The sequence below is a fragment of the Bactrocera dorsalis genome, chromosome 3 (assembly GCF_023373825.1).
Source record: "Bactrocera dorsalis isolate Fly_Bdor chromosome 3, ASM2337382v1, whole genome shotgun sequence".
NCBI classification, from domain to species: Eukaryota; Metazoa; Arthropoda; class Insecta; order Diptera; family Tephritidae; genus Bactrocera; species Bactrocera dorsalis.
Window position 1 is genome coordinate 89812399 of NC_064305.1, and position 25341 is coordinate 89837739.

Below are 25341 nucleotides of genomic sequence, written 5' to 3' on the forward strand. Positions count from 1 at the left end.
CATTTACTCACCTTTGGCCATCTAGGGAAGCGGAGTGTACAAGCAAAATATTTATCCAAGTGTTAACAAATAATAAGACACATAATTTCGTATACGCAGAAAACACAATAAAACGTCATAGGCATTGTGCATAGAATATTAATTAGTGAATGTCTTCACTCCACGCTGCCGGTCAATGTGTGCTGCAAATAAAATGGACAAGTGGGACCACGCATAGTGTAATTGTTGTCGCAATGCATTTTGCAACAATATTTTGTACATTTTGCAATAAGATAAATGGCACCATTAAATACAGAGGTTTCACGTAATCAATTGATTTTTATTATATTCAGTTTAAATCGGTACGCTGCAAGTAGCAGTATAATATAGCAGAAAATGCAAAAATTCCAAGCAATTAGTGTGATATCATTTGTGGCGGTAAAATTATAATTTTTAATTGACCATAAAACGAGATTTATTAGAGAATATTTCATTTATTTAGTGCTTGCTACTTTTGCAACAACAAAGCTCACAAGCTCTGCTGCATGACATTCTGGATATAGTCGATTTACAAAATGTGGACTTGAGAAACTATGAATACTTTCGGAATTTACCGTCGCAGAATCCAAAAACAGCTGGACAGGCAAATCTCTTTCTAGAACACTTCCAGAAGAAGAAGGCCGTCCTGGATTATGTAGAGCATTTATTTCTAGGCACATCGCCATTCACACAGAAAAGTGAGATACCGTTTAATCCACATTTTGGGCGTGCATGGCGTCCATATTTCGAACGTCGCTATGGCAAACATGGTGTGAATTTAGTAGATATGTTAGGTCGTGGATATACATTGCAACAACTGAGGCAGCAAGGTGCAATTCCAAACGATTTTGGCACACCATATTACCCCACGCGCTAAATTAACACTATATAATACAAAGCTATTGCTATAATTTGCTTATTTATTTTAAACTAAGTATATTTGAAGTACAAAACTTTTTTATTACGAAATGGCGAAAAGATGTTAAGTTTCATTTTAGTCTCTCATACGCGCCGTTTTTGCGTGGAAATATATAGCACATTATTACCACGTATAAATGCATCGCCATACTTATTTTTGAGCTGCCCATTTACATATTCCTCCGTTTGATCCAGCGCAATATTCATGTAGCCATCCAGGCAAGCCAGAACACCTAAAATAAAGACCGGCAGTTGTGTGAGACCACCAACATTTGGTGCAGGACAGGATTCAGTTTACTTACCACGGTAATCAACGCCGCTATTTAGCTTAACCACCACGGGACGCCCATGTATCTGATTAATGAATTGTGAGAGTGCTTCTTTGCGTGACATATTTATTTAAATTAAACAAAATGCAAAATACTTTTCCTACAAGAAGCATGTAGTAATAAAAACAATTTTGTGCAATTTTGTTATTGGCAGAATATACTATTCACCACGTTTAGTGTTGCCATATTTTCATATAATGCTATTTAATTGCCGCCTTGCCAGGCTGCTTGAGATTTAAGTTATTAAAAATATATTCTAACAAATTGCATGGCGTACTCTAATCGTTTTATAATTCTAATAAGAAAATAAAAAAATGTATGAAATGAATGGCTTTTTAGGATTAAGCTATATAAAAATATATAACACCTCGTTTGCGTGGTGGATTTTGTTACACAGTTACTATTTGTATCAGTGTATGAAGACTACTCCTCTAGTGACTAGTTTGAATTTAAAGAAACATTCTGATTGCGAGGTTCCATTTGTATAAAATCTAAATTAATGATTTTCTTCGTTAAGGAAATTCTTCTTCGAAAGGAACAAGAACCGTGGTTATTAATTTTAAGCAGGATTAAAAAATGGTGGATTTATATCATAGGTTTATTTGTTTGTGATTAAAATTCATAACAAAATTAAATCGGAACAAACTTTTGACATTAAAATAAATTAAGATTATTGTTAAGAACTAAATATCTACGGGTGTTTGTCTAAGTATCTCGAGGAGTGACAGCAGTATTGACTAATGTATGCCTTCCAAAGGTGTGTAAGTTTTGTATTGGTATAAATCTGGACCGCCATAGCCATAGAGTAGTTTGCCTCGTCCGTTCTCGTCATAGTAAGGATAGCGATATTTGGGACTGTAATGTAAAGCATTTATTTATTAAATAATTTCCAAAACAATTTGCGTTTACTACTGCAATTCCTTACCGCTCAAAGTATTGGAAATTCGGAGCGCGCGGTTGCACAGTGGCGGAGCCAAATTGCCAAGTACAAACTGTGAGCAACAGCAGCTAAATAAAAGAGAAGAAAGTAAAAGGAAGTGAAATATTTTTAAAATGAAATACAACTTCATTAACTGCAACAATTTAAAAGTATTTTAATTATATATGTATATACATATGTATTTGAAGATTTCCTCATCTGATAACTGAATTGCTGACGCTAAACCACTTCAATTGCGAATTTTATGACACTAGGGTGTAGTAATTCATATATTATACATACATATGTGCATATACATATGTTTGTGTGTCTGTATGTATAGTATACGTATTCACCGTTATAAGCGTTATGTTTTCGAAACTCTAAAAACCAAAATTTAAGTGCAGTAAACCGTAAGAAAGTGAAGTGGTTGAATATAAGAGAAAAATCGGGAAAAATATTCACACAGATGTGCAGCGTATACTAATACATACATATGTATGTATGAATGTGTAAGTGACATGTTTATTTTAATTTTGAAAATATCGAAGAAATAATTTTTGCTGTAATTTTCAAGGCTCATTTCGAAATGGTATAATTTCACATATCATTCATGCTCACTTTGCATCGTAAATAACAGAAATACAGTTGCGAGCATAGAAATGGGAGTGCGCTACTTCAGCAGTTTTACATATGTATGAACATATATAGATGTATTATTGTTACATATGTATGCATATGTTTTTACAATAGGTTAGGGATGTCGAATTTGAAAGCAAACACTGTATACCAAACCCCACCAAACCATCATCCACTCCACTATGCCAAAAGGCTGGTTGCAAAAATAAGTTCGATGTTTGAGTACCACATGAATTGTCTGTGAAAAATTTAATGGACCGAATTAACATCTGCGATTCTTTGCTGAAATGAAATGAAATCGAACCATTTCTGAAGCGAATGGTAACAGGAGACGAAAAGCGGATCAAATACGACAATAATGTGCTAAAAAGATCATGGTTCAAGCGTGTTGAAGCTCAACAAATGGTTGCAAAGCCATGATTGACATCTCGAAAAGTTATGTTGAGTGTTTGGTGAGATTGGATAGGAATCATCCAGCATAAGCTGTTCCAACCTATTCGAACGATTGATTCTACATTTAACTGTCAAAAACTGAGGAGATTGAATCAAGCAACCGAAAAAACCGGGCAGAACTGATCAACAGAAAAGGATTCGTCTTCCATCAAGACAACGTTAGACCGCACATACCATTGATGACTCGGCAAAAACTGGGAGAGCTTGGCTCGGAAGTTTTGATGCATCCACCATATAGCCCAGACTTTGCACCATCGGACTCCAATTTGTCAGAGCTCCCTTAATGGAGTAAAGTTGCCTTCAAGAGAAGCCTGTGAAAATTACTTGTCGCAGTTTTTGCCGAGAAACCAGAAAAAGCAAAGACAAACTTTAAGAGCTAAAAATAAAAGTTCCTGTGTTTTTCAAGATCCAGAAATAGAATTCGAGTATGAAAATCGAAACTAAAAAAATTTATTTTGATCACTGTTATTGTCATATCTCGGCGTATGTATAAAGAACTCTTAAGGCCTCTAACCAAAGACTCTTGGCATACTTTTGAGTTATGGTGAAGAGCAGAACTTTGACTTTCCCTATTTTTTTTAAATGTTTTCCTAAAATTTGTATATCACAAATTCCATCTTTTAATGAACCCCTATCTACTATAAGCTATCACGAAGCTGAAAGTTGTACTTATTTTTATGCCCTCAACCGTATGCATAAATACATTTATGTGCACTTTGCGCTGGCCTAAAAAACTGTCAACCACCTAAGCTTGCGGCGGCCTTTTAGTGGTTTTAAAATAATTCGTGATTCGGCACTTAATGTCGGCTTTTCATGGAGCCCCTTCGAGGCGTATCAGAAAATTGGAGAAGCGCAAAGCTTCACTTTGGCTTTTCTCTAACAATTGAAATTCCAAACACATCGTAAAGCAACGCCTCAAACAAAAACAGTTTTCGAAAGTGACAATTGGCAGTGGAGGCCACAGCACGTACCGCGACGAACTCATACTTTGCTCACTTACTATTTTTTTGTTTGGCTGTGGTTGGTAAGCGTTTAGACGGTGGTGCACTGCCGTGCTGCTGCGTTTCGCTATGGCTATGCCATTTCAAAGTGTGCGCTTACAAACAAGCTCGGTTAATATGTGCTTTCGGATGTAGAAATTATGTCAAAAATGAAAACACAGCAGTCCGAGTAAAAGGCGCGAGATTTTCAATGATTTCGCATTAAAAACACATTAAACTATGTTACGCATGCATGTTATGTTATGCCTATGCTATGCAACCAGTGGACAGATCGCTGACCTACATAACGGCTGTGCATTTCGCATCAAACACTTTACCAAAGCACCTGCTTGCGCCCATTTTAGGGCTAATTGCCACACTTCACACTTACGTGCAACAAAATTGCCACCAATTTCGCCATTTCTGCTAATTTTCTTTAACGATTTTGAAAATAATGCGCCACTTCCGCTTTGTTCGGTGTAATTTCGTTCTTTTCACACGCTTGGTTTCTTCGCGGCCGCAACTCGCTTTGCTGCTTTGGCAGTGTCTTCCTGCACGTCAGGTTGGTTACTAAATTTGTCGCTGTCGTTATGTTGGTTAGTAGTATGAGCCAAGAAGTTAACTGGTTGATTGTGCGAAGCTTATTTAGTTTCAGAAGAGATGCATGGAAAATGCGAAGAAAATAAAGAGAAGGTTAAGGTGAGAGCGCAGCTCACCAAATAGCTCTTTGAAAGCTACGCACAAGTGTCAGTTTTAAGCGATCAGCTGTACTTGAAATCTTAACTTTTTGCTTTGCTGAACTTTAAGTTGGAATGGACCTTTGGCTTTAGTGGGCTATTATATTATATATGTAATTTATGAGATCTCGTATTCCATAAGGTTGTCACTTTTACTACCTAATGTCTGTTAATAATGGATTAATGAGAGCCTGTTCTCAATGTGCTGAAACATAATAACCCAGACTTGATATAAGACACGAGAAATGTTCAAAAAAAAAAAAAATATTAAAATATAATAGATTTTAAGGTAGTGTAAAAGTTTTACATACTTTGAAGGAGCCCGAAAAAATCTGTTATTCTTCAGTAACTTAACCTCAAAAGTAATTTTTAATCCCACTGCAAAGTCCAACTGCTTGAATATAAATATGCAAGAGATCATATGGAAAACTCAAGACACAGCAACACACACTAGCAACAAGTAAAACTATCAAGTAAATCTTCAGCAGCTTTTTCTCTAACATTTTAAGATCATCTCCATGAGAGAAATGAAAGTGAAAGTACGACTCTCTTGCATTCAAAAAATATGAGTGTTGCGCAAATGGCCATGGCCCGAAATCAGGAGCGCCTACTCCCATACATCTTTTCACTTACTCCGAGGTCATATTATGAATTTTGCAATCAAGTCAATATGAATGTAAAATGATCTTCATCGGCATGTATGTCAACAAAGCGCGAAATTGAGAGAGTCAACTGCAAACTGGGGAATTTCAAATATGCTATTAATCGGCAACGTGCAGGAAATCAGGTTTTTACATCGAAGCCCTTCTCGGCAATGAGGCCAGCAAGAGACTCCAAATATAAGTCTAGAGGCGTGTATTCAAGCAAGAAAAGAAAAATAAAAAAAGTAGTGCTTATGCCAGTGGTAGTAGCAATGTAAGAGAGTGTAAGACTTTGGGACTTTTGTGTGTTGAAAATCGTATAAAAATATTACATGCATCCACTGCCATGTATTATGCAATCGACAAAACAAAGTGACCAGCTTCAGGCAATTTTTGTTTATTTTGTCGAAATTTTTGTTAGCTGGCTCTTTGCTGACAATATAAGGATTCGAATTGCGTGTCTGGAGGTAAATAGACTCCGGTTTAGGTTTGAAATAGAGAAAGAGCAGAAAAATTTAGCTTTCTTCTCAAGCAAGCGTGACGTTTACCATTTATACTAATATTGAAGTACAAATTCAACACAGACTTTGTTATAACAGCGAAATACTTCCCTAATAAATGAGAAAACATAAATGTTTTGGAAAAGCGAATGAGTTTGTTCCATATAGCTTATAGTCTAGGTCATAAAAGAAACTTGTTGAATAAATGGTTTAAGAAAATGATTTTGGGTAATGTTTGCAGAGTTCAGTTGGAATAATCCTAGAGTCTTAAAATGACAATGGATGAAACATGGAACCATTATTTCACTTCAAAGTATAATCGACGGTCATCTGGAGTGGACTGCTCGCGATTAACAAAAAAAGCTTGTAACGGTCAGCTGACAATGTTTAGTGTATATATTGTACATTTTGGGGTGCGTAATGAATAATTTTCGGAATTTAGAAAAAGGAAATGAAAAGTATTATACATTGAACTTAACTTTAGCTCTTCTTCTCTCTAAATACTACTCGAAAGAGTATGAAACACTGAACGAAATTGACGCGGACTGACAAAAAAACAATATCTTCTCGTATTTTAGTACAAATCTCTATTATCTTCTTAAAATAAGCACCTTGGCTGAGATGACCTTCAATGCCTTCAATTTTTTCGGTTCCGGCATATTTTTGCAGCACCATTCGCAAGATTGTTGGACAGCTTCGCCGTCATAAACCACGGTTTGACACTAGTAATCATTCGTTCAATGAAAAGGGTGCACAAGGCTACGTTGTGCATCTCTTTTGCGACCTGTACTCGTCAAAGTTTTTGCAAGAGATCCGGGTCATTTGGTACGACTCTAGCATTAACTCGCTTCGTAGCCAAAACATTAACCAAAACCCATTGAGTATATCCATAAGAGACCTTCTGCTATCTCTCTTATACCAACACGACGATTTTCAAGCACTGTTTCTTTGACTTTTCCGGTGTTACCGTCATTAACAGAGGTGTGTCATGGCGATTCATTCGCATAAGGTAGGCAAGTTTCAGATGACTTTACGACCTCTGCTGAATGGTTTGTGCTACTTGAAAACTTGTGTTTGTGATAAAATAAATGCCCCAAAAGACCTCTGTAACATATTCAACGATTCCGTAGCCGTGATTCCATTGGAAAGATAAAATTTCAAGCAAACTTAGTGTTAATTTTTTTTTTTTCATGAAGTGGAACATTTTTTTCGCTACGGTTGGCACTCGAAGTTTCAGTGGACCAGTCCGAGTCATTTTTGATCAGATGGTATTTTTAAATTTATTTTTAAATATAAATAGGAAAAGTCATGATAGTCCTAAAGATTTTTTAACTGTATTCATGATTCTTTATTTTAAGTAATTTTGGTAATCAGACTTGCAGCTTATACAGCAATGTAAACCACTCATTAAAAGCGCGCTGCTTGTCGTTTTCAGTTTGAAAAACGTTACAGCTTGTCATATATCTTAACAACAAAAATATTTTTACAACAAGTGCTTATGTGCGCTGTCAGGGTTTCCATTAGACACGAGTAAATGCTATGCGAGGACGCACGCTGCTCATCAGCGGGTCAAAGCCTAAAGTGTAACAAGTCAGCGTCTAAGCGCTTGATGTTATTGTAGACGCATGTAGGTAGGTCTACTAACGTCTTTTTATGCGCCTGCTCGTCTGAACTTGAAAATAGATGCTTATGCTTGCTTATAAATATAAACACTTTAAAGCTACAACAACAGCAATAAAATGCCTTTGTTTTCGTCAATAAAAAATTTTGAGTAAAATAAAAATTAAAATATGATTTGAGTTTAACCCAAATCGTAAGAGCTTAATAGGTACTGATCAACGACTAAAGGCTTCCTATTGAGAATCTGTTTCTCTTGGTCAATATTAGAGTTGTTATATCTGTAGTAAGTCAGTAAGTAAGTCCACAATGAGCATCACTTTCTTTTGAAACAGTCGTTGGAGAGCGCACAAGCGTTTCAGCCCATCAGCTAAATGTGTAAATAAGCCATGTAAATATTTAAACAAGTTTGGCTTTACGGCTACAATATGAGTTGCCGCGCTCAAAATTGGTCTGCGCATGTGTAACAGGTGCATTGCCGCAGCTTATCTCAAGTCCAGTTTTACAAAAGATATGCAATGAGCAATATTTATACCCATGAAGACATTGGCGTTTTCTTTGAAAAAATCTTGGGAAAGAGATCGTTTTTGTGCGCCGATCAATATATGAAATTATTTTCGTTAATAATTTTTTTTTTAATTTTTAAGTAATCACAATGTCTGTTGGGTATATACAAAATACTCTTAACACATGCAATTATATATGTGTAAATATGTATGTATATGTTATAGACGTTATCTTCTCAATTTTCGCTCAAAGTTCGATTTTTGCACAAATATGCCACAAGCGTGGTTTCTTATTCAATCTTTATATGCTCAAATATAGCCACAAAACACGTACATATTTACAGCTCCACTCTTACATATGAGCGCAAATGTTTGCTGTAGTCGAAGTTGGTTGAATGCATTGCTTATTAGTTGGTTATTGGTGTTAGCGGGGACTGGAGTTTTGACAGATCAAATTGCGAAAAGTGCTTTAACTTATTTAATTGTTTTTTTTTTCGCCTTTTTTGTGAGCTATAATTGAGCTGAAATGTTAATAAATTGGAGCAAATATGTGCTTGTAAGTTTTGTTGTTTGTTTTCTTACTGCTTTTGATAGTGAAATATGCTCCGCGAATAATAGCAAATAACTTCCAATACAAGAACTAAAGGCATTCGGAAATTAATTAAATGGCAAACAAAAGATTTAAGCGACAAACAGGATTTTTGTGTTATTTTACTTACCTACAAGAAGACCTTGTTGTTTTTTTCATGAATTGAGCAGCACCTAACAAACTCTTCCAGCAAAGAGTTCGATGATTTTAAATTAAAGTATTTTTTATCCAAATTAGAAAAAGCTTATCATTTGGCGAAGTGTTAAATTGTCCAAAGCGTTGTATTCATGTACATTTCTCACCTGCAGAAGTTCATTTATTTCATTGTCGTAAAGTGACTCAATATTGCTGTGACTGATGCTCTTTGTGGTTACGAAAAGTGGTAGCAACGTGTGCAATAGAATTTGAATTCATTAATTTATTACTACTATCACTCCCTACAAGTAATAATTTTTCAAAAAATATATTTTAGAAGATATCGAAACGAAATTTTGCTTATATATTACTCCACAGTCCGATTGTATTATAATTTGGCGCCATTGGACCATAAATTTCCATTTCATGAATCGATTCTCATCTATTTCTTCCTATACAAAAAAAAAAAAAAAAAATTAGAAAAGGTTCAGGCAAAGCTCAGTGGTTTGCAGGGAAATTTTGAAATCTCTTAAAATTGTTTAATTAAAGCATTTCTATAAAAATTGTGAACATATTGGCCATCTAACTATATACATGTGGCTTGCTAAGATAAGATGTAATTTGATTATTATGCCACTGTTCCAATGTAGATTATTTAGATCATGCATTCGAAGTGTAAACAACAATAATTTATTTATACTCAAATATATCGAACTTTGTGTTTGAAAACGTGTTTTTGCCGAGAGTTTGTCTTCTTTACTTCAATATGAAGAAAACCTTAGTGAAAAGTCGTCGTTTCTTGGTGGAGTTTTATGGTGAAAATGCTTTAGCTGAGCGACCGTGGCAAATTTTAAAAATTATGATTTTGGCTGAAGGCGAAGAACACTCGGGGTGGCCAATACATTTTGAAAACAAGCAACTGAAAGTATTACTCGATAAATACAAGGTGTGTTCCAAAGTAAAGAGGACTTAAAAAAAACAGAAAAAATGGTTTTATCGGCAAAATTAATATATTTTTTTCAAAATAGTCTCCTTCTGCTTCAATACAGCTTTTTGCACGGTCCAAAAGCATGTCGAAGGAGTGCTTTAGCTCGTTGGCCGGTATGACCGTCAGTACGCCGGTGCAAGCTTTTTGAATGGCCTCTACGTCTGCATAACGCCTTCTTTTCATGGGAAAATGCATTTTTCCGAAAAGGAAGAAGTCGCACGGTGCCATATCAGGTGAATACGGGGAGCGGTTAATGGTTAAAATGTGATTTTTGGTCAAATAATCGTCCTTCGAATGTTGGATTCTGAGCAATTTTTGGTCGTCAGTCAATTTGTGCGGAACAAACCGTGCACGCACATTTCGTAAGCCCAAATGTTCGGTCAAAATACGGTAAAACGATGTTTTGGAGATGTTCAATTCCATTTCCATGAATTTCAATGATGATTTCGGCTGATTTTTGATGAATTCACGCACAGTTTCGATGAAATTGCCGGGGATCATGGATTTTGATTGCCACACGTATTGTCATGGATAGGCAATTATCGTCATAAACTTGTTTCATCAATTGAAACGTTTCGGTAAAAATTTTAACAATTTTAAAACAAAATTTAATGGCTCTTTGTTCGAAGCTCATTTTCGCACCAATAGAACACATATACTGACACTTGAAACGCAATAACTTCACTTCCAATCAATGAAATGTCATGAAATTCTCACTGGACAATCGACAAAGATAGCAGATTACAACGCACCAGTCGCCATATAGATGGCACCACCAGGGGCGCTAGATTCAAAAAGTCCCGTTTACTTTGGAACGCACCTTGTGTTGTCGATGTAGAACACCCTCAGAGGGGTAAGGTTTTCTTCAGAGCACGGAGACAAAAATTGGTCTAATTCATCTTGGCCGCCGCAGTCCAAATTGTTAGCAATATGGGAAAATGTGTTTCTTAAGGGCGTCAGCCTGTTTTTTGGGGGATTTTTAAGATTTTTTAATTACGTCTAACATATATTTCGTCAATATAAATATAAAGTTTAAGCTAAATATATTCTATAGAAGAAGAGTTACAACATTCTGAGCACTTTCGGTCTTTTTCTAAACATTTCAAATAAATGTTTAGGAATTTTTGTTTGATAATAGTTAAGTCCATGCGTTTACATATGCTCAGTGTACTCTATAAATTTCAAGTCATTAGGTCAAGCCGTTTCTGAGACACAGTTTTGAAAAAAACGATTTTGAACCCTCCGACTGCCAACACAGCGCGCCGAACAGCTCCTTCTTAAAACGATTTCGAATTTTAAAAAATCAATTTATTAAAAAAATTTTGAAAAAAATTGATTTTTTCCATCACCTGGGATTTTCGCACAAATATAGTTACACTACTCGTTTAGTTAAAAATTTTCTATAAGAATTGTGAATATGATTAGATATGTAATTGTAATAAACATATGTATATGGAAGTAATAACCCAATACCTACAGCAGACTTAAGTTCTTTAGTGGAGCAAAAAATTACTCATACGCCACCGACTTTAGCTACAATTGTTGAAGATAAACATATTTTCATATTTCTCAATGCAAATCATTAACCTTATAAATCCAATTAAAAATATAAATGTTATAAACTTCAACCGGGTTTTTTTGCTTACTCAAGGGTATTCGACTCTATATATAGATAATATGATAACATCATTACTTTTTCAGGTTACATTCCTAATAGTTCTTACCATCTTGTCTCAATGTGAAGCCTCAGTAGTGCGCCTATTAACGGAGACGCTGCAGAACAATGTGGCTGGTGAACCTATAACGCATGTGCGCACAGAATGGGACTTTGACCCGGAAGTAAGCCAGAAACGACGCGCGCTCTTCTATGAGGTACGAATTATTTACTCCCCAGCTATAATCGGTGTACTAATATGTGTATCTATGTGTCTTTTCACAGACCCATGGCTATCGGGCGGCCAAATTTATTGAACGAATCGGCTTGGGAATCGATGGACACGAAGAGGAGCGACGTGCGGAGCAGCGGGCGCGTGATGTCGGACGTCTTAATGGCGAACATAATATCAACTTTCCACCAGAACCGCTGGCGCAGTACGCATAATGGAGGATGAGTCGGAAATTATATCTCTAATATAGAAATTTAGTATTAAATAGCAGTTCGTTAATCATTAAGATAAATAAAAAGCGAAGAAGTCAGTAAATCCAAGCTGCGAGTAGCTGAGCTCTTGAATGCCATTCGAATGTGGCTGAATGCATGAAATTATTGAGACTTACGCATATATGTACTTACACACTTACATGTACATATGTATGTATAAACACATGCAAGTGCACACCAACAATTGCTGGGAGGGGGGCTGTGGTATGTGGGGCATTGTCATCATTTTAATTTGCAGCGATTAATTTTCAATTGTGCTTCTGCTTGTTGTAGATGTTGTTGTTGTTGGCATTACATATAATGTGCTTCACAAGGATTTGCATAATTTGTCATTGGCGGTGGATAAATAGCAAAATAGCTCCGGGGCAAGCGCGGCGAGAGGCGGAAGGGGCTGTGCTGCAGCGGAGATGATTAAAATCTCGTACGCATTTAATAAACGTTATTAGCGCATTGTTAAGCTCATTCCCCAGTCGATGGTGAAACGGCTCTTATTGTTGTTGTTGTTGCAGCAGTTCGTTGCCAGCTACAGTCGCGCTGCACAAGCACTCAGCGCGTAGTTACATTATTTGCTTTGCTCTTCTTTTGGTTGACTGATTGTTCTCTCGCAAGCGCACAAGTGCACACACACACACACACGCGCGCACAGACACAACCATACAATTGCATGCTCGTCCACAGTGATGTGCAAATAAATTCCGACTTTTATTGTTGGCATTTGCCTGTTGAGTGCGCGGGAAGGGGAGAGGGGGGTCGGCTTTGCATTACGGCAAAGTAACGCAAAGTAACGGTACCTACAATTGCTGTAATTACATTTCGCTGTAAACAATGCACTTCATAATTTCATAATACGGCGCATAATTTGAGCCAATTTTCTACTTACATAATCAGGACATTCGCCGAAGCGCACGTGGAACGGTGAGTGGTGAGCGGTGAGTAATGTGCATCGGCTTACGACCAAGAGTAGTGTGCTTATTTGCAGTGCAAGTTATGCGCCGCTTTTGTTGCATATTTTTAGGCAGCAATGCGTTGATCGTCATAATGAGCAGTATTTGCATGTGACGACGTTTGTATGGAAAAATGCCAGTTCTTCTACACGATATAACGTCTCTCAGGCATTTTTAGTTGCTTGTTTGAGTTTAAACTGTTTTTTGAGAATTTTTTGAAGGAAATTTTTTTAATAAATTGATAAAATAATTATTCATTTACAGAATTTAGTGTGGGGAAAGATAACTATGGTTGGAAAATTTTTAACAATGGGCGTGACCCTACCTTCTAATAGTTCAATGTACATATTTCATAAGCCATTCAAACTATAGAGTAGTCGAAAACGCCTTTTCGTATTTCTGGCCAAACTGGTTGTTTTTCGATTGTTTGCTTCAATCTCATTAGTTGCTGACAGTCAAATGTAGAATAATTCGACTGACCAGGCTAGAGCAGCTCATATCAGATGATTCCTATGTAATCCCATCAAACACTCAGCGCAGCCTTTCGAGACGTCAACCCTGGCCTTGCGACCATTTGCTGAGCTTCACCATGCTTGGATCTTTTTGGCACATTATTGTCGTATTTGATCAACTTTTCGTCTCCAGTTACCATTCCTTTCAAAAATGGTTCGATTTCATTTCGTTTCAGCAAAAAATCGCAGATGTTAATTCGGTCCATTAAAATTTTCACAGACAATTCATGTGGTACTCTAACATCGAGCTTTTCTTAAATGGTTCAAAACCGTTTGATGATAAATGTTAAGCTCCTTAGCGATGTCATGGCTGTTTATGTGACGGTCCCGGTCAATCTTTTCCATAATTTCATCGACTTTTTCAACGATAGGCCGACCAGAGGCAGGTGCATCTTTCACATCGAAGTTTCCAGAACGGAAGCGAGTGAACCATTGTTATGCTACACGTACTGATACAGCATCGTTTCCGTAAACTTCACAAAATTCCATTCGTGGCTTGGGATTCTTCCCTTTTTTCTACAAAAATTTCAAAATATAGTGAATTTCTTAATTTTTGAACAGCTGCAAATTATTTTCCACATCCCCCAATTTAATTTTTTTTGGCTTAAAATCTCACCTTTCCAACACTATATGTTATGACTAAAATTTGTTAACACTGGAGATAAATATCTACTACGACATCTATTGACAAAGTACGAAAAGACTTTTTCGACTACCTAATATATTATTAACTGTAAAAATCAAACACTGTTCACTGTTCACTTTTGACTTACGGTATAATCGTATGTAATATAGATGGATTTTAAGTGACTAATTGTATAGAAGCTATCATGGATTGAAAACTATAATTTGGGCAACAGCAATTTGAAACTACTTAATTGCAACATATTACCACAGATAAATGCTTAATTTATTTGCAGTCGAGCAAAAAATTAATGCACTGTTGCAATGGATCAGCCATCAGGATATCGGTAATGTGTTAGGTAAACGCCGTTAGCGCTGGAAATTTCATTATGTCGCCGAATCATACCTGATAAAGCAAAGCCAACGCAGGCAAATGGTTGAAAATCATCGCCATGTATATACATAGATAACAGAACATATTTACATGTAAATATGTATGTACGTACCTGCAAATTATTTATCATTGTCTTTTGTGTGATGAGATGATTACTTTAATGTCAGGGTAAGCGCATAGTAAATAAATATATGCGTGCGTGGCTGTATGCGTGGCAATAATTGCGATAACACCATAAAATTGTTTAATAAATTGTTAATATAACATCGTTAATAATAAATGTGTTGTGCAAATGACAACAAATAAAAAAACACACACACACTTGCGCATGTATGTGTGTGGTTGATACTGTGTGTTTGTTTAACGTGGGAATTTTCGCTCGCTGCACAGCCGGTCACATCGCTGTTGTGGTTTATGACACTAATTTAATATAACCGACATCCAAATGAAATTGTTAAAGGAATAATGCAATGAATTTAATCATACGTACACGCATTTATGCGGCTACATATATGATACATGTACGTAGTTGTAATTGTACTTTGGCATATTCTGTCAAATAAGCGCCGGGACTCATAAAGAGAGAGTCCACCCTTGATGCACTAAATTAAGTCCTTGACGACCATTATTACATACTGTTGAAGGCACCAAGAGCTCTATTTCGAGTGGAGTATCGTAAGACTCGTTTCTAGGCCTTTTCCATGAGGGGGTGCTAAGCAGACACCAACCAAAAGTCCTTAAATTAATTGCATACGCAGACTCCTTTATTGTGGTAGCAGTGGCTAAACACCTAGATGACCCTCGGAGCAAATGGAATGAGAGCATAAACGGTCTGCGGCTATGGTTCTCCTTAATGAGAAAAAATAAAAGTCTAGAACTCATTAATACTAGAAAAGTGGGGGAAAGTATATCGCTCATCATAAGTCAGTGTGAGATTCATTCACAGCCACAACTTAAGTATCTGGAAGTAATAACAAACTCAAGGCTCAAATTTAAGGACCACCTGGAAAACACTGCAGGCAAAGTGAATAAAACTCTAAGCGCTTTATCAAGAATGATGGCAAATCAAGGCTGCGTGCATTCAAGTGAGAGATTTTGACTTCCAAAGGTTATGATATCGTTTGTATTATATGCGGCTCCAATATGGATCCAGACGCTAGGCATTAAAGCATATGTTAAACATATGCACAGTGCATAAGCTGTGGGGAGGAAGAGTTATCGGTGCTTTTCGAACAATATCAAGCGAAGCTGCCGAAGTAATAGCCAATAGAGCAGCAGCCTGACAAACCTTAGTCAAAAGACGCTGGACCGACAGGCTGTTATCGAACACCTATTCGTGGACAGATAGACGACATGGAAACCTGGATTTCCGCTTAACACAATTACTAAGTGAATATGGGTGCTTTAGAAGTCTGTACAGATTCCAGCACGACATTAGTCCGAATTGTTAGACGTGGTTAGAGTGCTTTGAAGACAAAGTGGCAGCTTCAATCATGACAAAACTGAGACATATAGAGACGTCCGTCAGTCCGGCCTTAGAGGAGACTTTAATGTCTTATCACTCCCACGAAGTCATACTTAAACAGGTGGTTCCGTAGGAGATTCTAGAGTTTGGAGTTGGTTGCGCTTAGCGGATTGAAGCTTCGTACTCTGGCTTCTGAGGCTTTCCCCTACTTAAAAAAAAAACGCTGTAACGTCATCGAATGTTTTCAGAGAACAGGAGTGTATTTTTATTCCAAGAATACATAGTAAATTATAGTTTTTCCTCTGTCGGAGCTTGAGCCCATAACTCACTGATAGATAGTCACGTGCCAAAGAATATCTCGCCTTTGCCTGCTAAGCCCGTTACTTCATATTTTTTACATATATGTAAGTATGTATATTCCTTCTTATTGAAATGGCCAACTAGTTTACAGGTTCTTTTGTAACAGAATACCAGCATTTCCAACCACAATCATACGAGTTATTTCATTATCACGCCGCGACGTTGATTGGTTTTGATTGCCATCGATTAACTCTGCTCTACAATACACGTATGTAAATGTATGTATGTGTGTGGGCACTGTAACAATTGCGGCTTGTTGGTTGTCGTTAGTGCTGCTTCATGTAGTTCATTATCGCTTCATTAAAGCAAACTTATTGACTCTATTGACTTGCTGCGTGCCCACTTAACTGCTCGAGATTACAGCGAATGAATGTTAAATGCCACAAATTTGACTGATATTAATACACACACATACACACAAGAGTAAATCAGATGATTGCTCAAATGATGTGTGCATTATCTTTTTAAAGCCAATACAAGTGTGCTCTACATATTGTACAAAGATATATATGATGTAAATATGTAGGATTGGACAGCTTATGAGCAATCACGCGTCAATTTTCGACACTTTATTCATAATAAAATTTATTACACTCGAACATCATGTACACTTTGCACTACAAAATCACATATTGACGTTGATAATAACAATAACCACAATTCAACAACCATTACACACACACACACGCCATATACTTACACACTCAAATATTAATTTATATTTAGAGTTGTCAAAATAATGCAATAAATTCATAGTTAACACTGAAGTACCATTGGAGTTGCGCATTTGAGGGATAAAGCGCGCATTTACATCCTCGAACCTACATACATGTATGTATGTGTGTGTGCCTGCAATGCTGCAAGTGGTTAAGTTGTATTGAGTGATATTTGTATGAGTGCTGACATGAATTGCTTTGAGAGTGGATTATCAATAGAATAAATGTCCGAAATTGCGGTTATGAACGCTGCACTTACACATGTACTCATATACATACATATACACATGCATATATTTATATGTAAACAAGTGCATTCGGGCTAAGGCTCGTGGCAAGCACACCTGTGGGCGCTGCTCATAAATGTGAGCTGCGTTAAATGTGTGGTTAATGCGGTGATAGCGAAGCTTTTTCTCCCCCCGATGATATATGTATGCCGGTGGTGGCGGGTAATACTGCGCATTTGTTGTAGTAAATTTTCGACAAATTGATAATGTAATCAAAATGTTAATGCACGTGTGTTGTGTGTGTGCACATGTACAATGTGGCAACAATTTTATTGCGGGTATTTCGCTGCAATTAATTGGAAAAGCGCTTGTTCCCCCTGTGATCGATTTATGATAAATTTATGTACAACTACACAAATAACGGCATAATTCGATTGACGTGTGACATGAAAGCAAATAATATCTGTGATAATGAAAATATTAGCATACATATTTATAAAATATACCGATGAGCACATACATATACATATATAAACTATATGTAGATTCTTGTACACACTTTTGGCTTATGATATAACCTCTTCTTGTTTCATAAAAATAATTTTTCGTCTTTTTTCCAGTTTGATTGATCAGCGCTCAGAATTAAAGGTTAAAACCAGGAATCTTTTGATATTGGTTTCTGACCAATCCACAATAAGGGAGACCCTACATTCTGCACCAACTACTGTGGGATAAATCTCCTAAACATCACGAATAAGGTTCTGTCAAGCGTATTATGTGAGAGAATAAAGACCACCGTTAACAAACTGATTAAACCTTATCAGTGTGGCTTTGGACCTGAAATCGTCGATTTCAAAGCTGCTTTTGACGGTGCGAAAAGGAGCTGCTTTTATGTCGCGATGTGTAAACTGACGTTGAGTAATATGAAAAGCTCCGTCAGGATCGGGAAGGACCTCTCCGAGCCGTTCGACACCAAACAAGGTTTCAGACAAGGCGACTCCCTATCGTGCAACTTTTTAAATCTGCTCTTTGAAGAAATAATTGTTAAAATTTTCCAAGTTCCAAGAAGATCCGCTTTTGGGACGAAGATCAACCTGAATACATCCAAGAGTTGCCATTTCATCCAGAAAAACAACGGGTTGGTGTGGTTTGTGGGCCAGTTGAATCATCGGTCCTCAATGGGTTAATTGAGAGAAAACTTCGATGTGAAGATAATTTCACGTTTCGGCCGGCCGGTTGGACCGTTAGTATTTTTTCTGTGAAGATATGTAAAATCTATAGTCTATGCGGACATTCCCGCTTCGATTCAGGCCTTGGCGCAAAACATCACGTGTGTCATTCGCTAGTTACCAGTCAAAATGCTCGGACGAGTCATCAAAAACTGGACTCAATGGATGGACCATCAGAGACGTAGCCGCGCCCAACATTTGAGAGAGGTAATCTTAAAAAAATAAATGTAAAATAATGTTCTTTCGAATGATAATAAAGATTCCCCATTAAATTTAAAGTTTCTATGTTTTCTCTTTAAAAAAGTAGGGAACCTCGAAAAGGAGCACACTTTATATATAACCCTATTCTAACTCGATTAGTTTTAGATGATACAAACAACCGTTATGTGAACAAAACTATTATGTAGCATATCTGTAGCAAAAAAGGAAAAATTAGTGAAAAATTCGTTAAAATTTTAAGCAAAACAAAATATTTAGATCCAAATTATGAAACCAAAAAATCGATTGATTGCTTAATTCAAACAATATTTCCACAAACTGGTTATAACCGTTATCACTTTCAGTTTTGTTCTTTGCTTTGACCAGTCATCATCGTTGGAGCTGCAGCAAAAGTTCAGTAGACCGTGTTGCTTGTTTTGGCTCTTCATTTTGATGTCTGTTCATCGCAAAGCGGGACGTGTGTGTGTGGTGAGAGAGGCCAGCGAAATGAGGTTAAGGTGTGCACAGTCAAATGCAACACTCCAATCAAGACCAACAACCAGCAATATAACCAAAGAAGAAACAACACGAACACGAAGAGCAACAGTGCGCCAGAGCCCGACGGATGGGTTTGAAATGAAGAAGAGAAATCGCTTGTCGCCCAAATTGTGCGGATCTCGTTACTTTGTTTATATGTTTTTCGCCATTGACGGGGTTTTTTCTCGATTTTTGTAACGACAAATGACGCTTAAATTGCGAAAAATAACTTAACCTCAGGGCAACTAAGGTGGTTGTGGCGGCGCACGATGGATGTCGCTGGCTGAAAAGCGGGTTGAGCGTGGGCAGGCGGGTGTCTGTGTTGACACAACTTGGCAACCAGGCAATGAAAGGGAGCACACCAATAGCTGTGCATTTTCCCACACACGCAAATAACGGTAAGTATATAGATGTGTGACCTTGTGGGTGTGGAAGCTGGTAGAAACAGTAGAGGCAAAGCGACGGTCTTGTTTTCTTATTTTCAGACATTAATAAAAGGAAACCCACAAAAGAAACGGCAGTTCAGGCCACGAGCTGCGCTCACGAGTAGAAGTCGTGCGAATGCTGGTCGGCGGGATCGGATGGGTGGAAAAAATGTAATCCTCCAATTCCGGGTAGCGACATTTGACTGACAAAATAATTAATTTTATTCGAGTTTCGAGTTAAATGTTGACACAGTCACGGAATGAAATGAACGTTGCCGAGGACGATGTCGCTGCAGCAGCAGCAGCGACTGCTCTTGTTGGGGTGTAGCCACCAATGGCTGCGTGCGTACGTTTGTGTTGGTAGATGTTGCACGAGCGTGTGGCAGTATTATTTTTTGCATGCTCTTTTTTTACACTCTTTTAAGGTTTTTTTCTGCCTGTCAGTGGAAAATACGCGTTCAGCATTCGCAATTAAATCCTCTCCACAAAATTCTACGCAAACACAATCAAATAAAAGTGTGAAATGCGCAACCAAGAGCTGTGAAAGGGGCTTGGGGTCGCAGTGCCAAGCTAGAAGTGTAGAGGAGTTGGGCGCTGAGGAAGCGCGGGGTACGTATTTAGGCCGCGGGTGGTTAACTAGTGCCGTAATATTTGGTTCGAGCGACGGTTGCGTCGCTGGTCACGCCCACTTAGCAACAAGGAGTGTTGTAATTAGTTTTGCAAAGTATCAGTGCCATGCAGCCCCACGCCACGCAGCCTCGACCTGACAAACAACAGGCCTTCTTGCATGTGCCCCACCGCTGCTCTGTTTGCTATTTGCGCAATGGCTGTCTCTCGCTTGAATTCGATATAATTTTTGTAGTCTGACTGCGTATTTCTTTTTGTTATCTTTGGATTTTCTTCTTTATTGAATTTTCTTTTCATTTGTTTGTTGATTTTTGGTATTTGGTGTGATTAGCATTCGCAGGAGACACAACTGAGACGGATAGGATGTTATTAGATAAATATCTGTCTGTGTGTGTGTGTCGCAAACGGGTGAACTGTCAAATCGGTACTAGAGAGAGGATCTAGTAGATGGAGTTGATTCGCATGAATTTGCACATCATGGACAATAAGTCAAACGAAAAGTTTTACGTGGAAGTCCTCAAACGTTGCCTACATTGCGGCGCGAAGATAAGTAAGACGTAATATCAACGCTTGAGGTCAGGTAATCCAAGATTTTCATATAAAGTATCCCCTTTTTTATTGTATGCAGAAAAACAATACTCGGGTACTTTATAGGAATTGCTAAATGTAGGTCTTACGTACCATAAAATTGTGATTTTGGGCATTAACTTAACCGAGCTTCTATTCCTTGCAGCGCACTGAGTTATGCCAAGGTATTCAAGTACTAGAAGCTAACAGCATTAGATGCTGCCTTTCCTGCTGGGTATGTCTGACAAAAACCAGTTGCCTGTGAACCGAAAAGTACACAAAGAAAATGAATTTCGATACTTCAGTCGCTCGCAGATTCTATTTCTACTTTTATTTCTTTTTCTATGCTCGTACGTACTATCCTATCAGTATTTTTCTCTGCCTTTGCTGTTTTGCCAATAAATTACTTTGTAATCAAGTGAATTGAAGAGGAAAACTAGAGTATAGAATGAGTGAAGGAAATGGGCGGCTGCTGAGCCGATTGCTCTGCAACGCCGCAGAGGAAATGACAAAACGAATTCGGTATGGAATTAATTTGGAAAACATTCACTTTTATTGAAATTTTATTGTTTGCTTTTCGGTTTTCGTGGAAGACGCATGAAAGTGAATGATAAATACATGAAAAACAGCAAAAAATATTCACTAAAGATGTGTATAAATATCTATATATTAGAATATTTGATTGCGCATTTCCGAAGTCTCTTAAAGGATGGCACTGCAAGTGGGTGTGTTGCGGCGCGAATGATTGTGGTTTGGATTGGATGATTGAGTAAGCATTCTGTATTAAAATTTAAATATTTGGTAGTGACATTTATTTCTTAATCATTTTTGATTTTGGTGCGCCAAGTGGATGTATTTTTGATTGTTTCTTCTTTATGCTACTTGGGGTCAATTCGAGATACCAAGTGCAGATAGGTCATTCTCCACCTGATCTCTCCAACGGAGTGGAGGTCTTCCTGTTCATTTGCTTCTACTGGCGGGTACTGAATCGAAAATCTTCACAGCTGGAGTGTTGCTTTCCATCTGGACAACACGACCTAACCAGTGCAGTCGCTGTTTCTTAATTCGCTCAAGTATGTCATTGTCGCCGTATATCTCGTACAACTCATCGTTCCATCGATGTACTCGCCGTTGTCAATGCGCAAAAAACCATAAATCTTCCGCAGAACCTTTCTCTTGAAAACTCGTAACATCGACTCACTAGATGTTGTCATCGTCCATACCTCTGCACCATATACTCGTAGCAGGACGGCGATGATGAGTGATTTGTAGAGTTTGGTTTTTGTTTGTCGAGAGATGACTTCACTTCTTAATTACCTGCTCAGTCTGAAGTAGCACCTGTTGGCAAGAGTTATTCTGCATTGGATTCCGAGTCTGACGTTTCGGTTGGTGTTAATGCTGATTCGAAGATAGACAAAATTATCTACGACTTCGAAGTTATGACTGTCAACAGTGACGTGGAAGCCTAGTCGCGAGTGCGACAACTGTTTGTTTGATGACAGGAGATATTTCGTATTGTCCTCATACCAGACCCATTTTCTTCGCTTGCTTATTCAATCTGGAGAAAGTAGAGCTAACGGCGCGGTTGTTGAGGCCAATGATATCAATTTCATCGGCGTACGGCAGCAGTTGTACATTCCTTTAGGAGATTGTACCTCCTCTTTTTGGCCCTGCAGCTCATAATTTTATCTTTAGCGATAGATTGAAGCAGTCATACAATAGGGAGTATCCTTATATGAAACCTCGCCTGATATCGAACCGCTCGGAGAGACTATTTGCGATCCTGTCGAAGCTTTTGGTACGTACATATAAGATTTAAGGTAGACAGGAATTGAAAAAGTTGTTCTCGACACTATTGATGGAATCGTCTATCGAATTAAGAAAATTTAAGAGCTTTTACCTTTTTATTGATTTTTCGAGAAATCAAAAAAAAATTTTAAATTTAGTCCATTAGGAAAAAGATATGTTATGCTCGTATGTTCATTTCATGACTCACAAATTTAAAATTAGAGCTTGATTTAATTGTAGTAAAATACTTACAATATTGGATTATGAATAAATCTTTATTTTATGTTGCCATCCATTAAGAGAGTTCATAGTTCCGATAAGAACCTTATGTAGTTTTCATACAATTGTTATTACTTTTATTTCTACTTGAACAAGTTTTGCCTGCATTTGTGCACCAACACCGTTAAATCATCATTTTCCATTAACGTTTAGCTGTGGCAAATTTCTGCTAATATATTTTCTAGCCACTATTAGCACGCAACTTGTAATCGTTTTTTTAGAATTCCATTATGAATCCATTAGGGAAGGCTGGTGAAGCTTTCTTGAATAATTGTACTACATACGGCGTTCATCTACGGGCTTCTATTGAATGAGTAATTGATCGAAAATATATATTCTTGGATTTCCAACGAACCATGAGCGAAAAATCGGACATTAATGCAACAGTTTTTGAGGAATATATTAGTGAGCTAAGGAGGTAAAAATCGAAACAATATCACATAAAGGGTGGTTCATCTCAAGGTTCCCTTATTTTTTTTAAAGAAAACACACAGAAACTTCAAATTTAGTGAAGAATGTTTATGATCATTTGAAAGAATATTTTGTAGCATTTATTGTTTGAAGATTATTTGTGTCAAATGTTGGCCGCTGCTAAGTCTCTGAAGTTCCATCCATTTAGTTCAATTTTGGATGACTCGTTCGAGCATTTCGACTGGTAACTGCCTAATGACACATGTGATGATTTGCTCCAAGGCCTGAATCGAAGCGGGATTGTCCGCCTAGACTATAAACTTTACATATCCCCTTAAGAAAAATTCTAACGATGTGATACTGGTATCACATGATTTTGGTGACCAATTGACAGGCCCAAAACGTGAAACTATCTGCTCATCGAAGTGTTCTCTCAATAAATCCATGGAACGATGCGATATGCCTTCAAGTTGAATCCAAATGTCACCGAGATCACGAGCTTCAATTTCAGACTTCAAATAGTCGATTATCATGACGCGATAACGGTCGTCATTGACGGTTTCGTTATTTCCGGCATCATTTTTGGGGAAATATGGACGGAAACTGTATTTTGTACGCTTTGAATTTAAGATATCGTAAAATTCGCAGAGTCGTTCCATACGTCAGTCCGAGTTGCTGCGAAAGGCTTGAAAAAAGCATTTAATGATCTTTTTCATAAATTTTACAGTGTATTCTGAAAGCATTCATAATTATACCCTAAAAACCGCATTTTAATTGGGTGAACCCCTTAATGAAATTCGGTCTATATTATCTTTTACAAAAAGTAAATTTTTCTTCGTAGCAAAATCGGACTTGTTTTATTAACAACGAAATTTCTTTAGAAAAATTAGTTTTCTGCAGTTCTACAAAAAAAGAAAAATAATGGAGTGACTAAGAGATCCCCAACTAACTCGGTAGTTCTTCAGTGTGTGCCCACCCTAAAGATATGTTTTATGTAAGCTCTTAAGGTTAATGCATTGCCGTAAGTTTAGAGTCTTTATTAAATACATATGGACTAATATATGAGTAAAAGTGGCAATAATGGCAACGACGCACCGACTCACCGCCACTGCGCTGCCACTTAACCACTAAGTGCTTTGCACCCGCATTTAGTGAAGTGCATAAACCATATATGAAATGCTAAAAAGCAACCGAAAGAAAAAAATGCGAAAATGCAAAATGTCAACAAGCTCAATAATGAATTTAATGCATTTCCGTGCTGTTTATGACTTTTAGAAATGGCCCTTTGAAAGAAAACGATACTATTGCACATAAGTAAAGTCTGCCACCAACAACAAGCAACTGTGAGCTGGTGAGCGAGTCAGAGGCAATAACCTGCTTTGTTCTAATGCAGTCGTTGGAAATTTAATACGTTTTAAAAGCGAAATTAAATTGCTAATACAAATAAATGCACAAGTAGATATATATATATATATATATATATATACATATATTTAAGAATGAATAAATACAAAAAGCTGTATGAATTTCCTGCAAGTGATGGCCTTTGTCCTTCCGACGTAATTACAATTTATATTATGATTTGCATTTTCTCCTTTTTCATAATTACATACACACATATAAACCGCTATGTGTGCACTAGCTCGTATTCGCATTGTTAACAAGACTTTAATGAAATATAATATCATATTTTATTTTGCGAAAGTAATACTGCGCGCTCAGAGCCACCAGCTGTGCTTTACATGGCTGTTTACACACACACACACAAGCACACAGTTTGGGCTTACAAAGATACAAATTGTACGCTGAGCGCACATCGCCAGCACTGGCAGCCATACAATCCTTGCACATGCCACCGCCTCCGGCCTTAAGGCAGCTCTGGGCTTTTGTCAACCAGCATTGCGGCGGCAA

General features: G+C 37.4%; 4 protein-coding genes across 4 annotated transcripts; 2 read left to right on the top strand and 2 right to left on the bottom strand.

The window, feature by feature from the left end:
• The first annotated feature begins 128 nt into the window (after nucleotides 1-128).
• LOC105225458 (uncharacterized) lies at nucleotides 129-895 on the top strand. Its single transcript, XM_011203920.4, has 2 exons — nucleotides 129-417; nucleotides 482-895. The coding sequence occupies exons 1-2, from the start codon at nucleotides 376-378 to the stop codon at nucleotides 893-895; spliced, it is 456 nt and encodes a 151-aa protein (XP_011202222.2). The 5' UTR covers nucleotides 129-375.
• A 25-nt stretch (nucleotides 896-920) lies between these two features.
• LOC105225457 (U6 snRNA-associated Sm-like protein LSm6) lies at nucleotides 921-1445 on the bottom strand. Its single transcript, XM_011203919.4, has 2 exons — nucleotides 1239-1445; nucleotides 921-1169 (listed from the first exon to the last, which is right to left on the bottom strand). The coding sequence occupies exons 1-2, from the start codon at nucleotides 1327-1329 to the stop codon at nucleotides 1021-1023; spliced, it is 240 nt and encodes a 79-aa protein (XP_011202221.1). The 5' UTR covers nucleotides 1330-1445; the 3' UTR covers nucleotides 921-1020.
• Nucleotides 1446-1830: 385 nt separating this feature from the next.
• On the bottom strand, nucleotides 1831-4842 carry LOC105225456 (uncharacterized). Its single transcript, XM_011203917.3, has 3 exons — nucleotides 4648-4842; nucleotides 2191-2273; nucleotides 1831-2120 (listed from the first exon to the last, which is right to left on the bottom strand). Exons 1-3 carry the CDS (start codon nucleotides 4675-4677, stop codon nucleotides 2003-2005), a joined length of 231 nt encoding a protein of 76 aa, XP_011202219.2. The 5' UTR covers nucleotides 4678-4842; the 3' UTR covers nucleotides 1831-2002.
• Nucleotides 4843-8655: 3813 nt separating this feature from the next.
• Nucleotides 8656-12195, top strand: LOC105225455 (uncharacterized). The gene is made up of 3 exons (XM_049453084.1): nucleotides 8656-8813; nucleotides 11671-11841; nucleotides 11909-12195. Exons 1-3 carry the CDS (start codon nucleotides 8784-8786, stop codon nucleotides 12068-12070), a joined length of 363 nt encoding a protein of 120 aa, XP_049309041.1. The 5' UTR covers nucleotides 8656-8783; the 3' UTR covers nucleotides 12071-12195.
• Nucleotides 12196-25341: the final 13146 nt, after the last annotated feature.

Coding starts and splice junctions, on each gene's coding strand:
- LOC105225458 (XM_011203920.4), top strand. CDS start 376: ATGCAAAAATTCCAAGCAATTAGTGTGATATCATTTGTGGCG. Junction 418..481: donor GTGTGATATCATTTGTGGCG/GTAAAATTATAA, acceptor TCATTTATTTAG/TGCTTGCTACTTTTGCAACA.
- LOC105225455 (XM_049453084.1), top strand. CDS start 8,784: ATGTTAATAAATTGGAGCAAATATGTGCTT. Junction 8,814..11,670: donor ATTGGAGCAAATATGTGCTT/GTAAGTTTTGTT, acceptor TTACTTTTTCAG/GTTACATTCCTAATAGTTCT. Junction 11,842..11,908: donor GACGCGCGCTCTTCTATGAG/GTACGAATTATT, acceptor GTCTTTTCACAG/ACCCATGGCTATCGGGCGGC.
- LOC105225457 (XM_011203919.4), bottom strand. CDS start 1,329: ATGTCACGCAAAGAAGCACTCTCACAATTCATTAATCAGATACATGGG. Junction 1,170..1,238: donor TAGCGGCGTTGATTACCGTG/GTAAGTAAACTG, acceptor TCTTTATTTTAG/GTGTTCTGGCTTGCCTGGAT.
- LOC105225456 (XM_011203917.3), bottom strand. CDS start 4,677: ATGGCGAAATTGGTGGCAATTTTGTTGCAC. Junction 2,274..4,647: donor TGGTGGCAATTTTGTTGCAC/GTAAGTGTGAAG, acceptor TCTTTTATTTAG/CTGCTGTTGCTCACAGTTTG. Junction 2,121..2,190: donor AATTTCCAATACTTTGAGCG/GTAAGGAATTGC, acceptor TTTACATTACAG/TCCCAAATATCGCTATCCTT.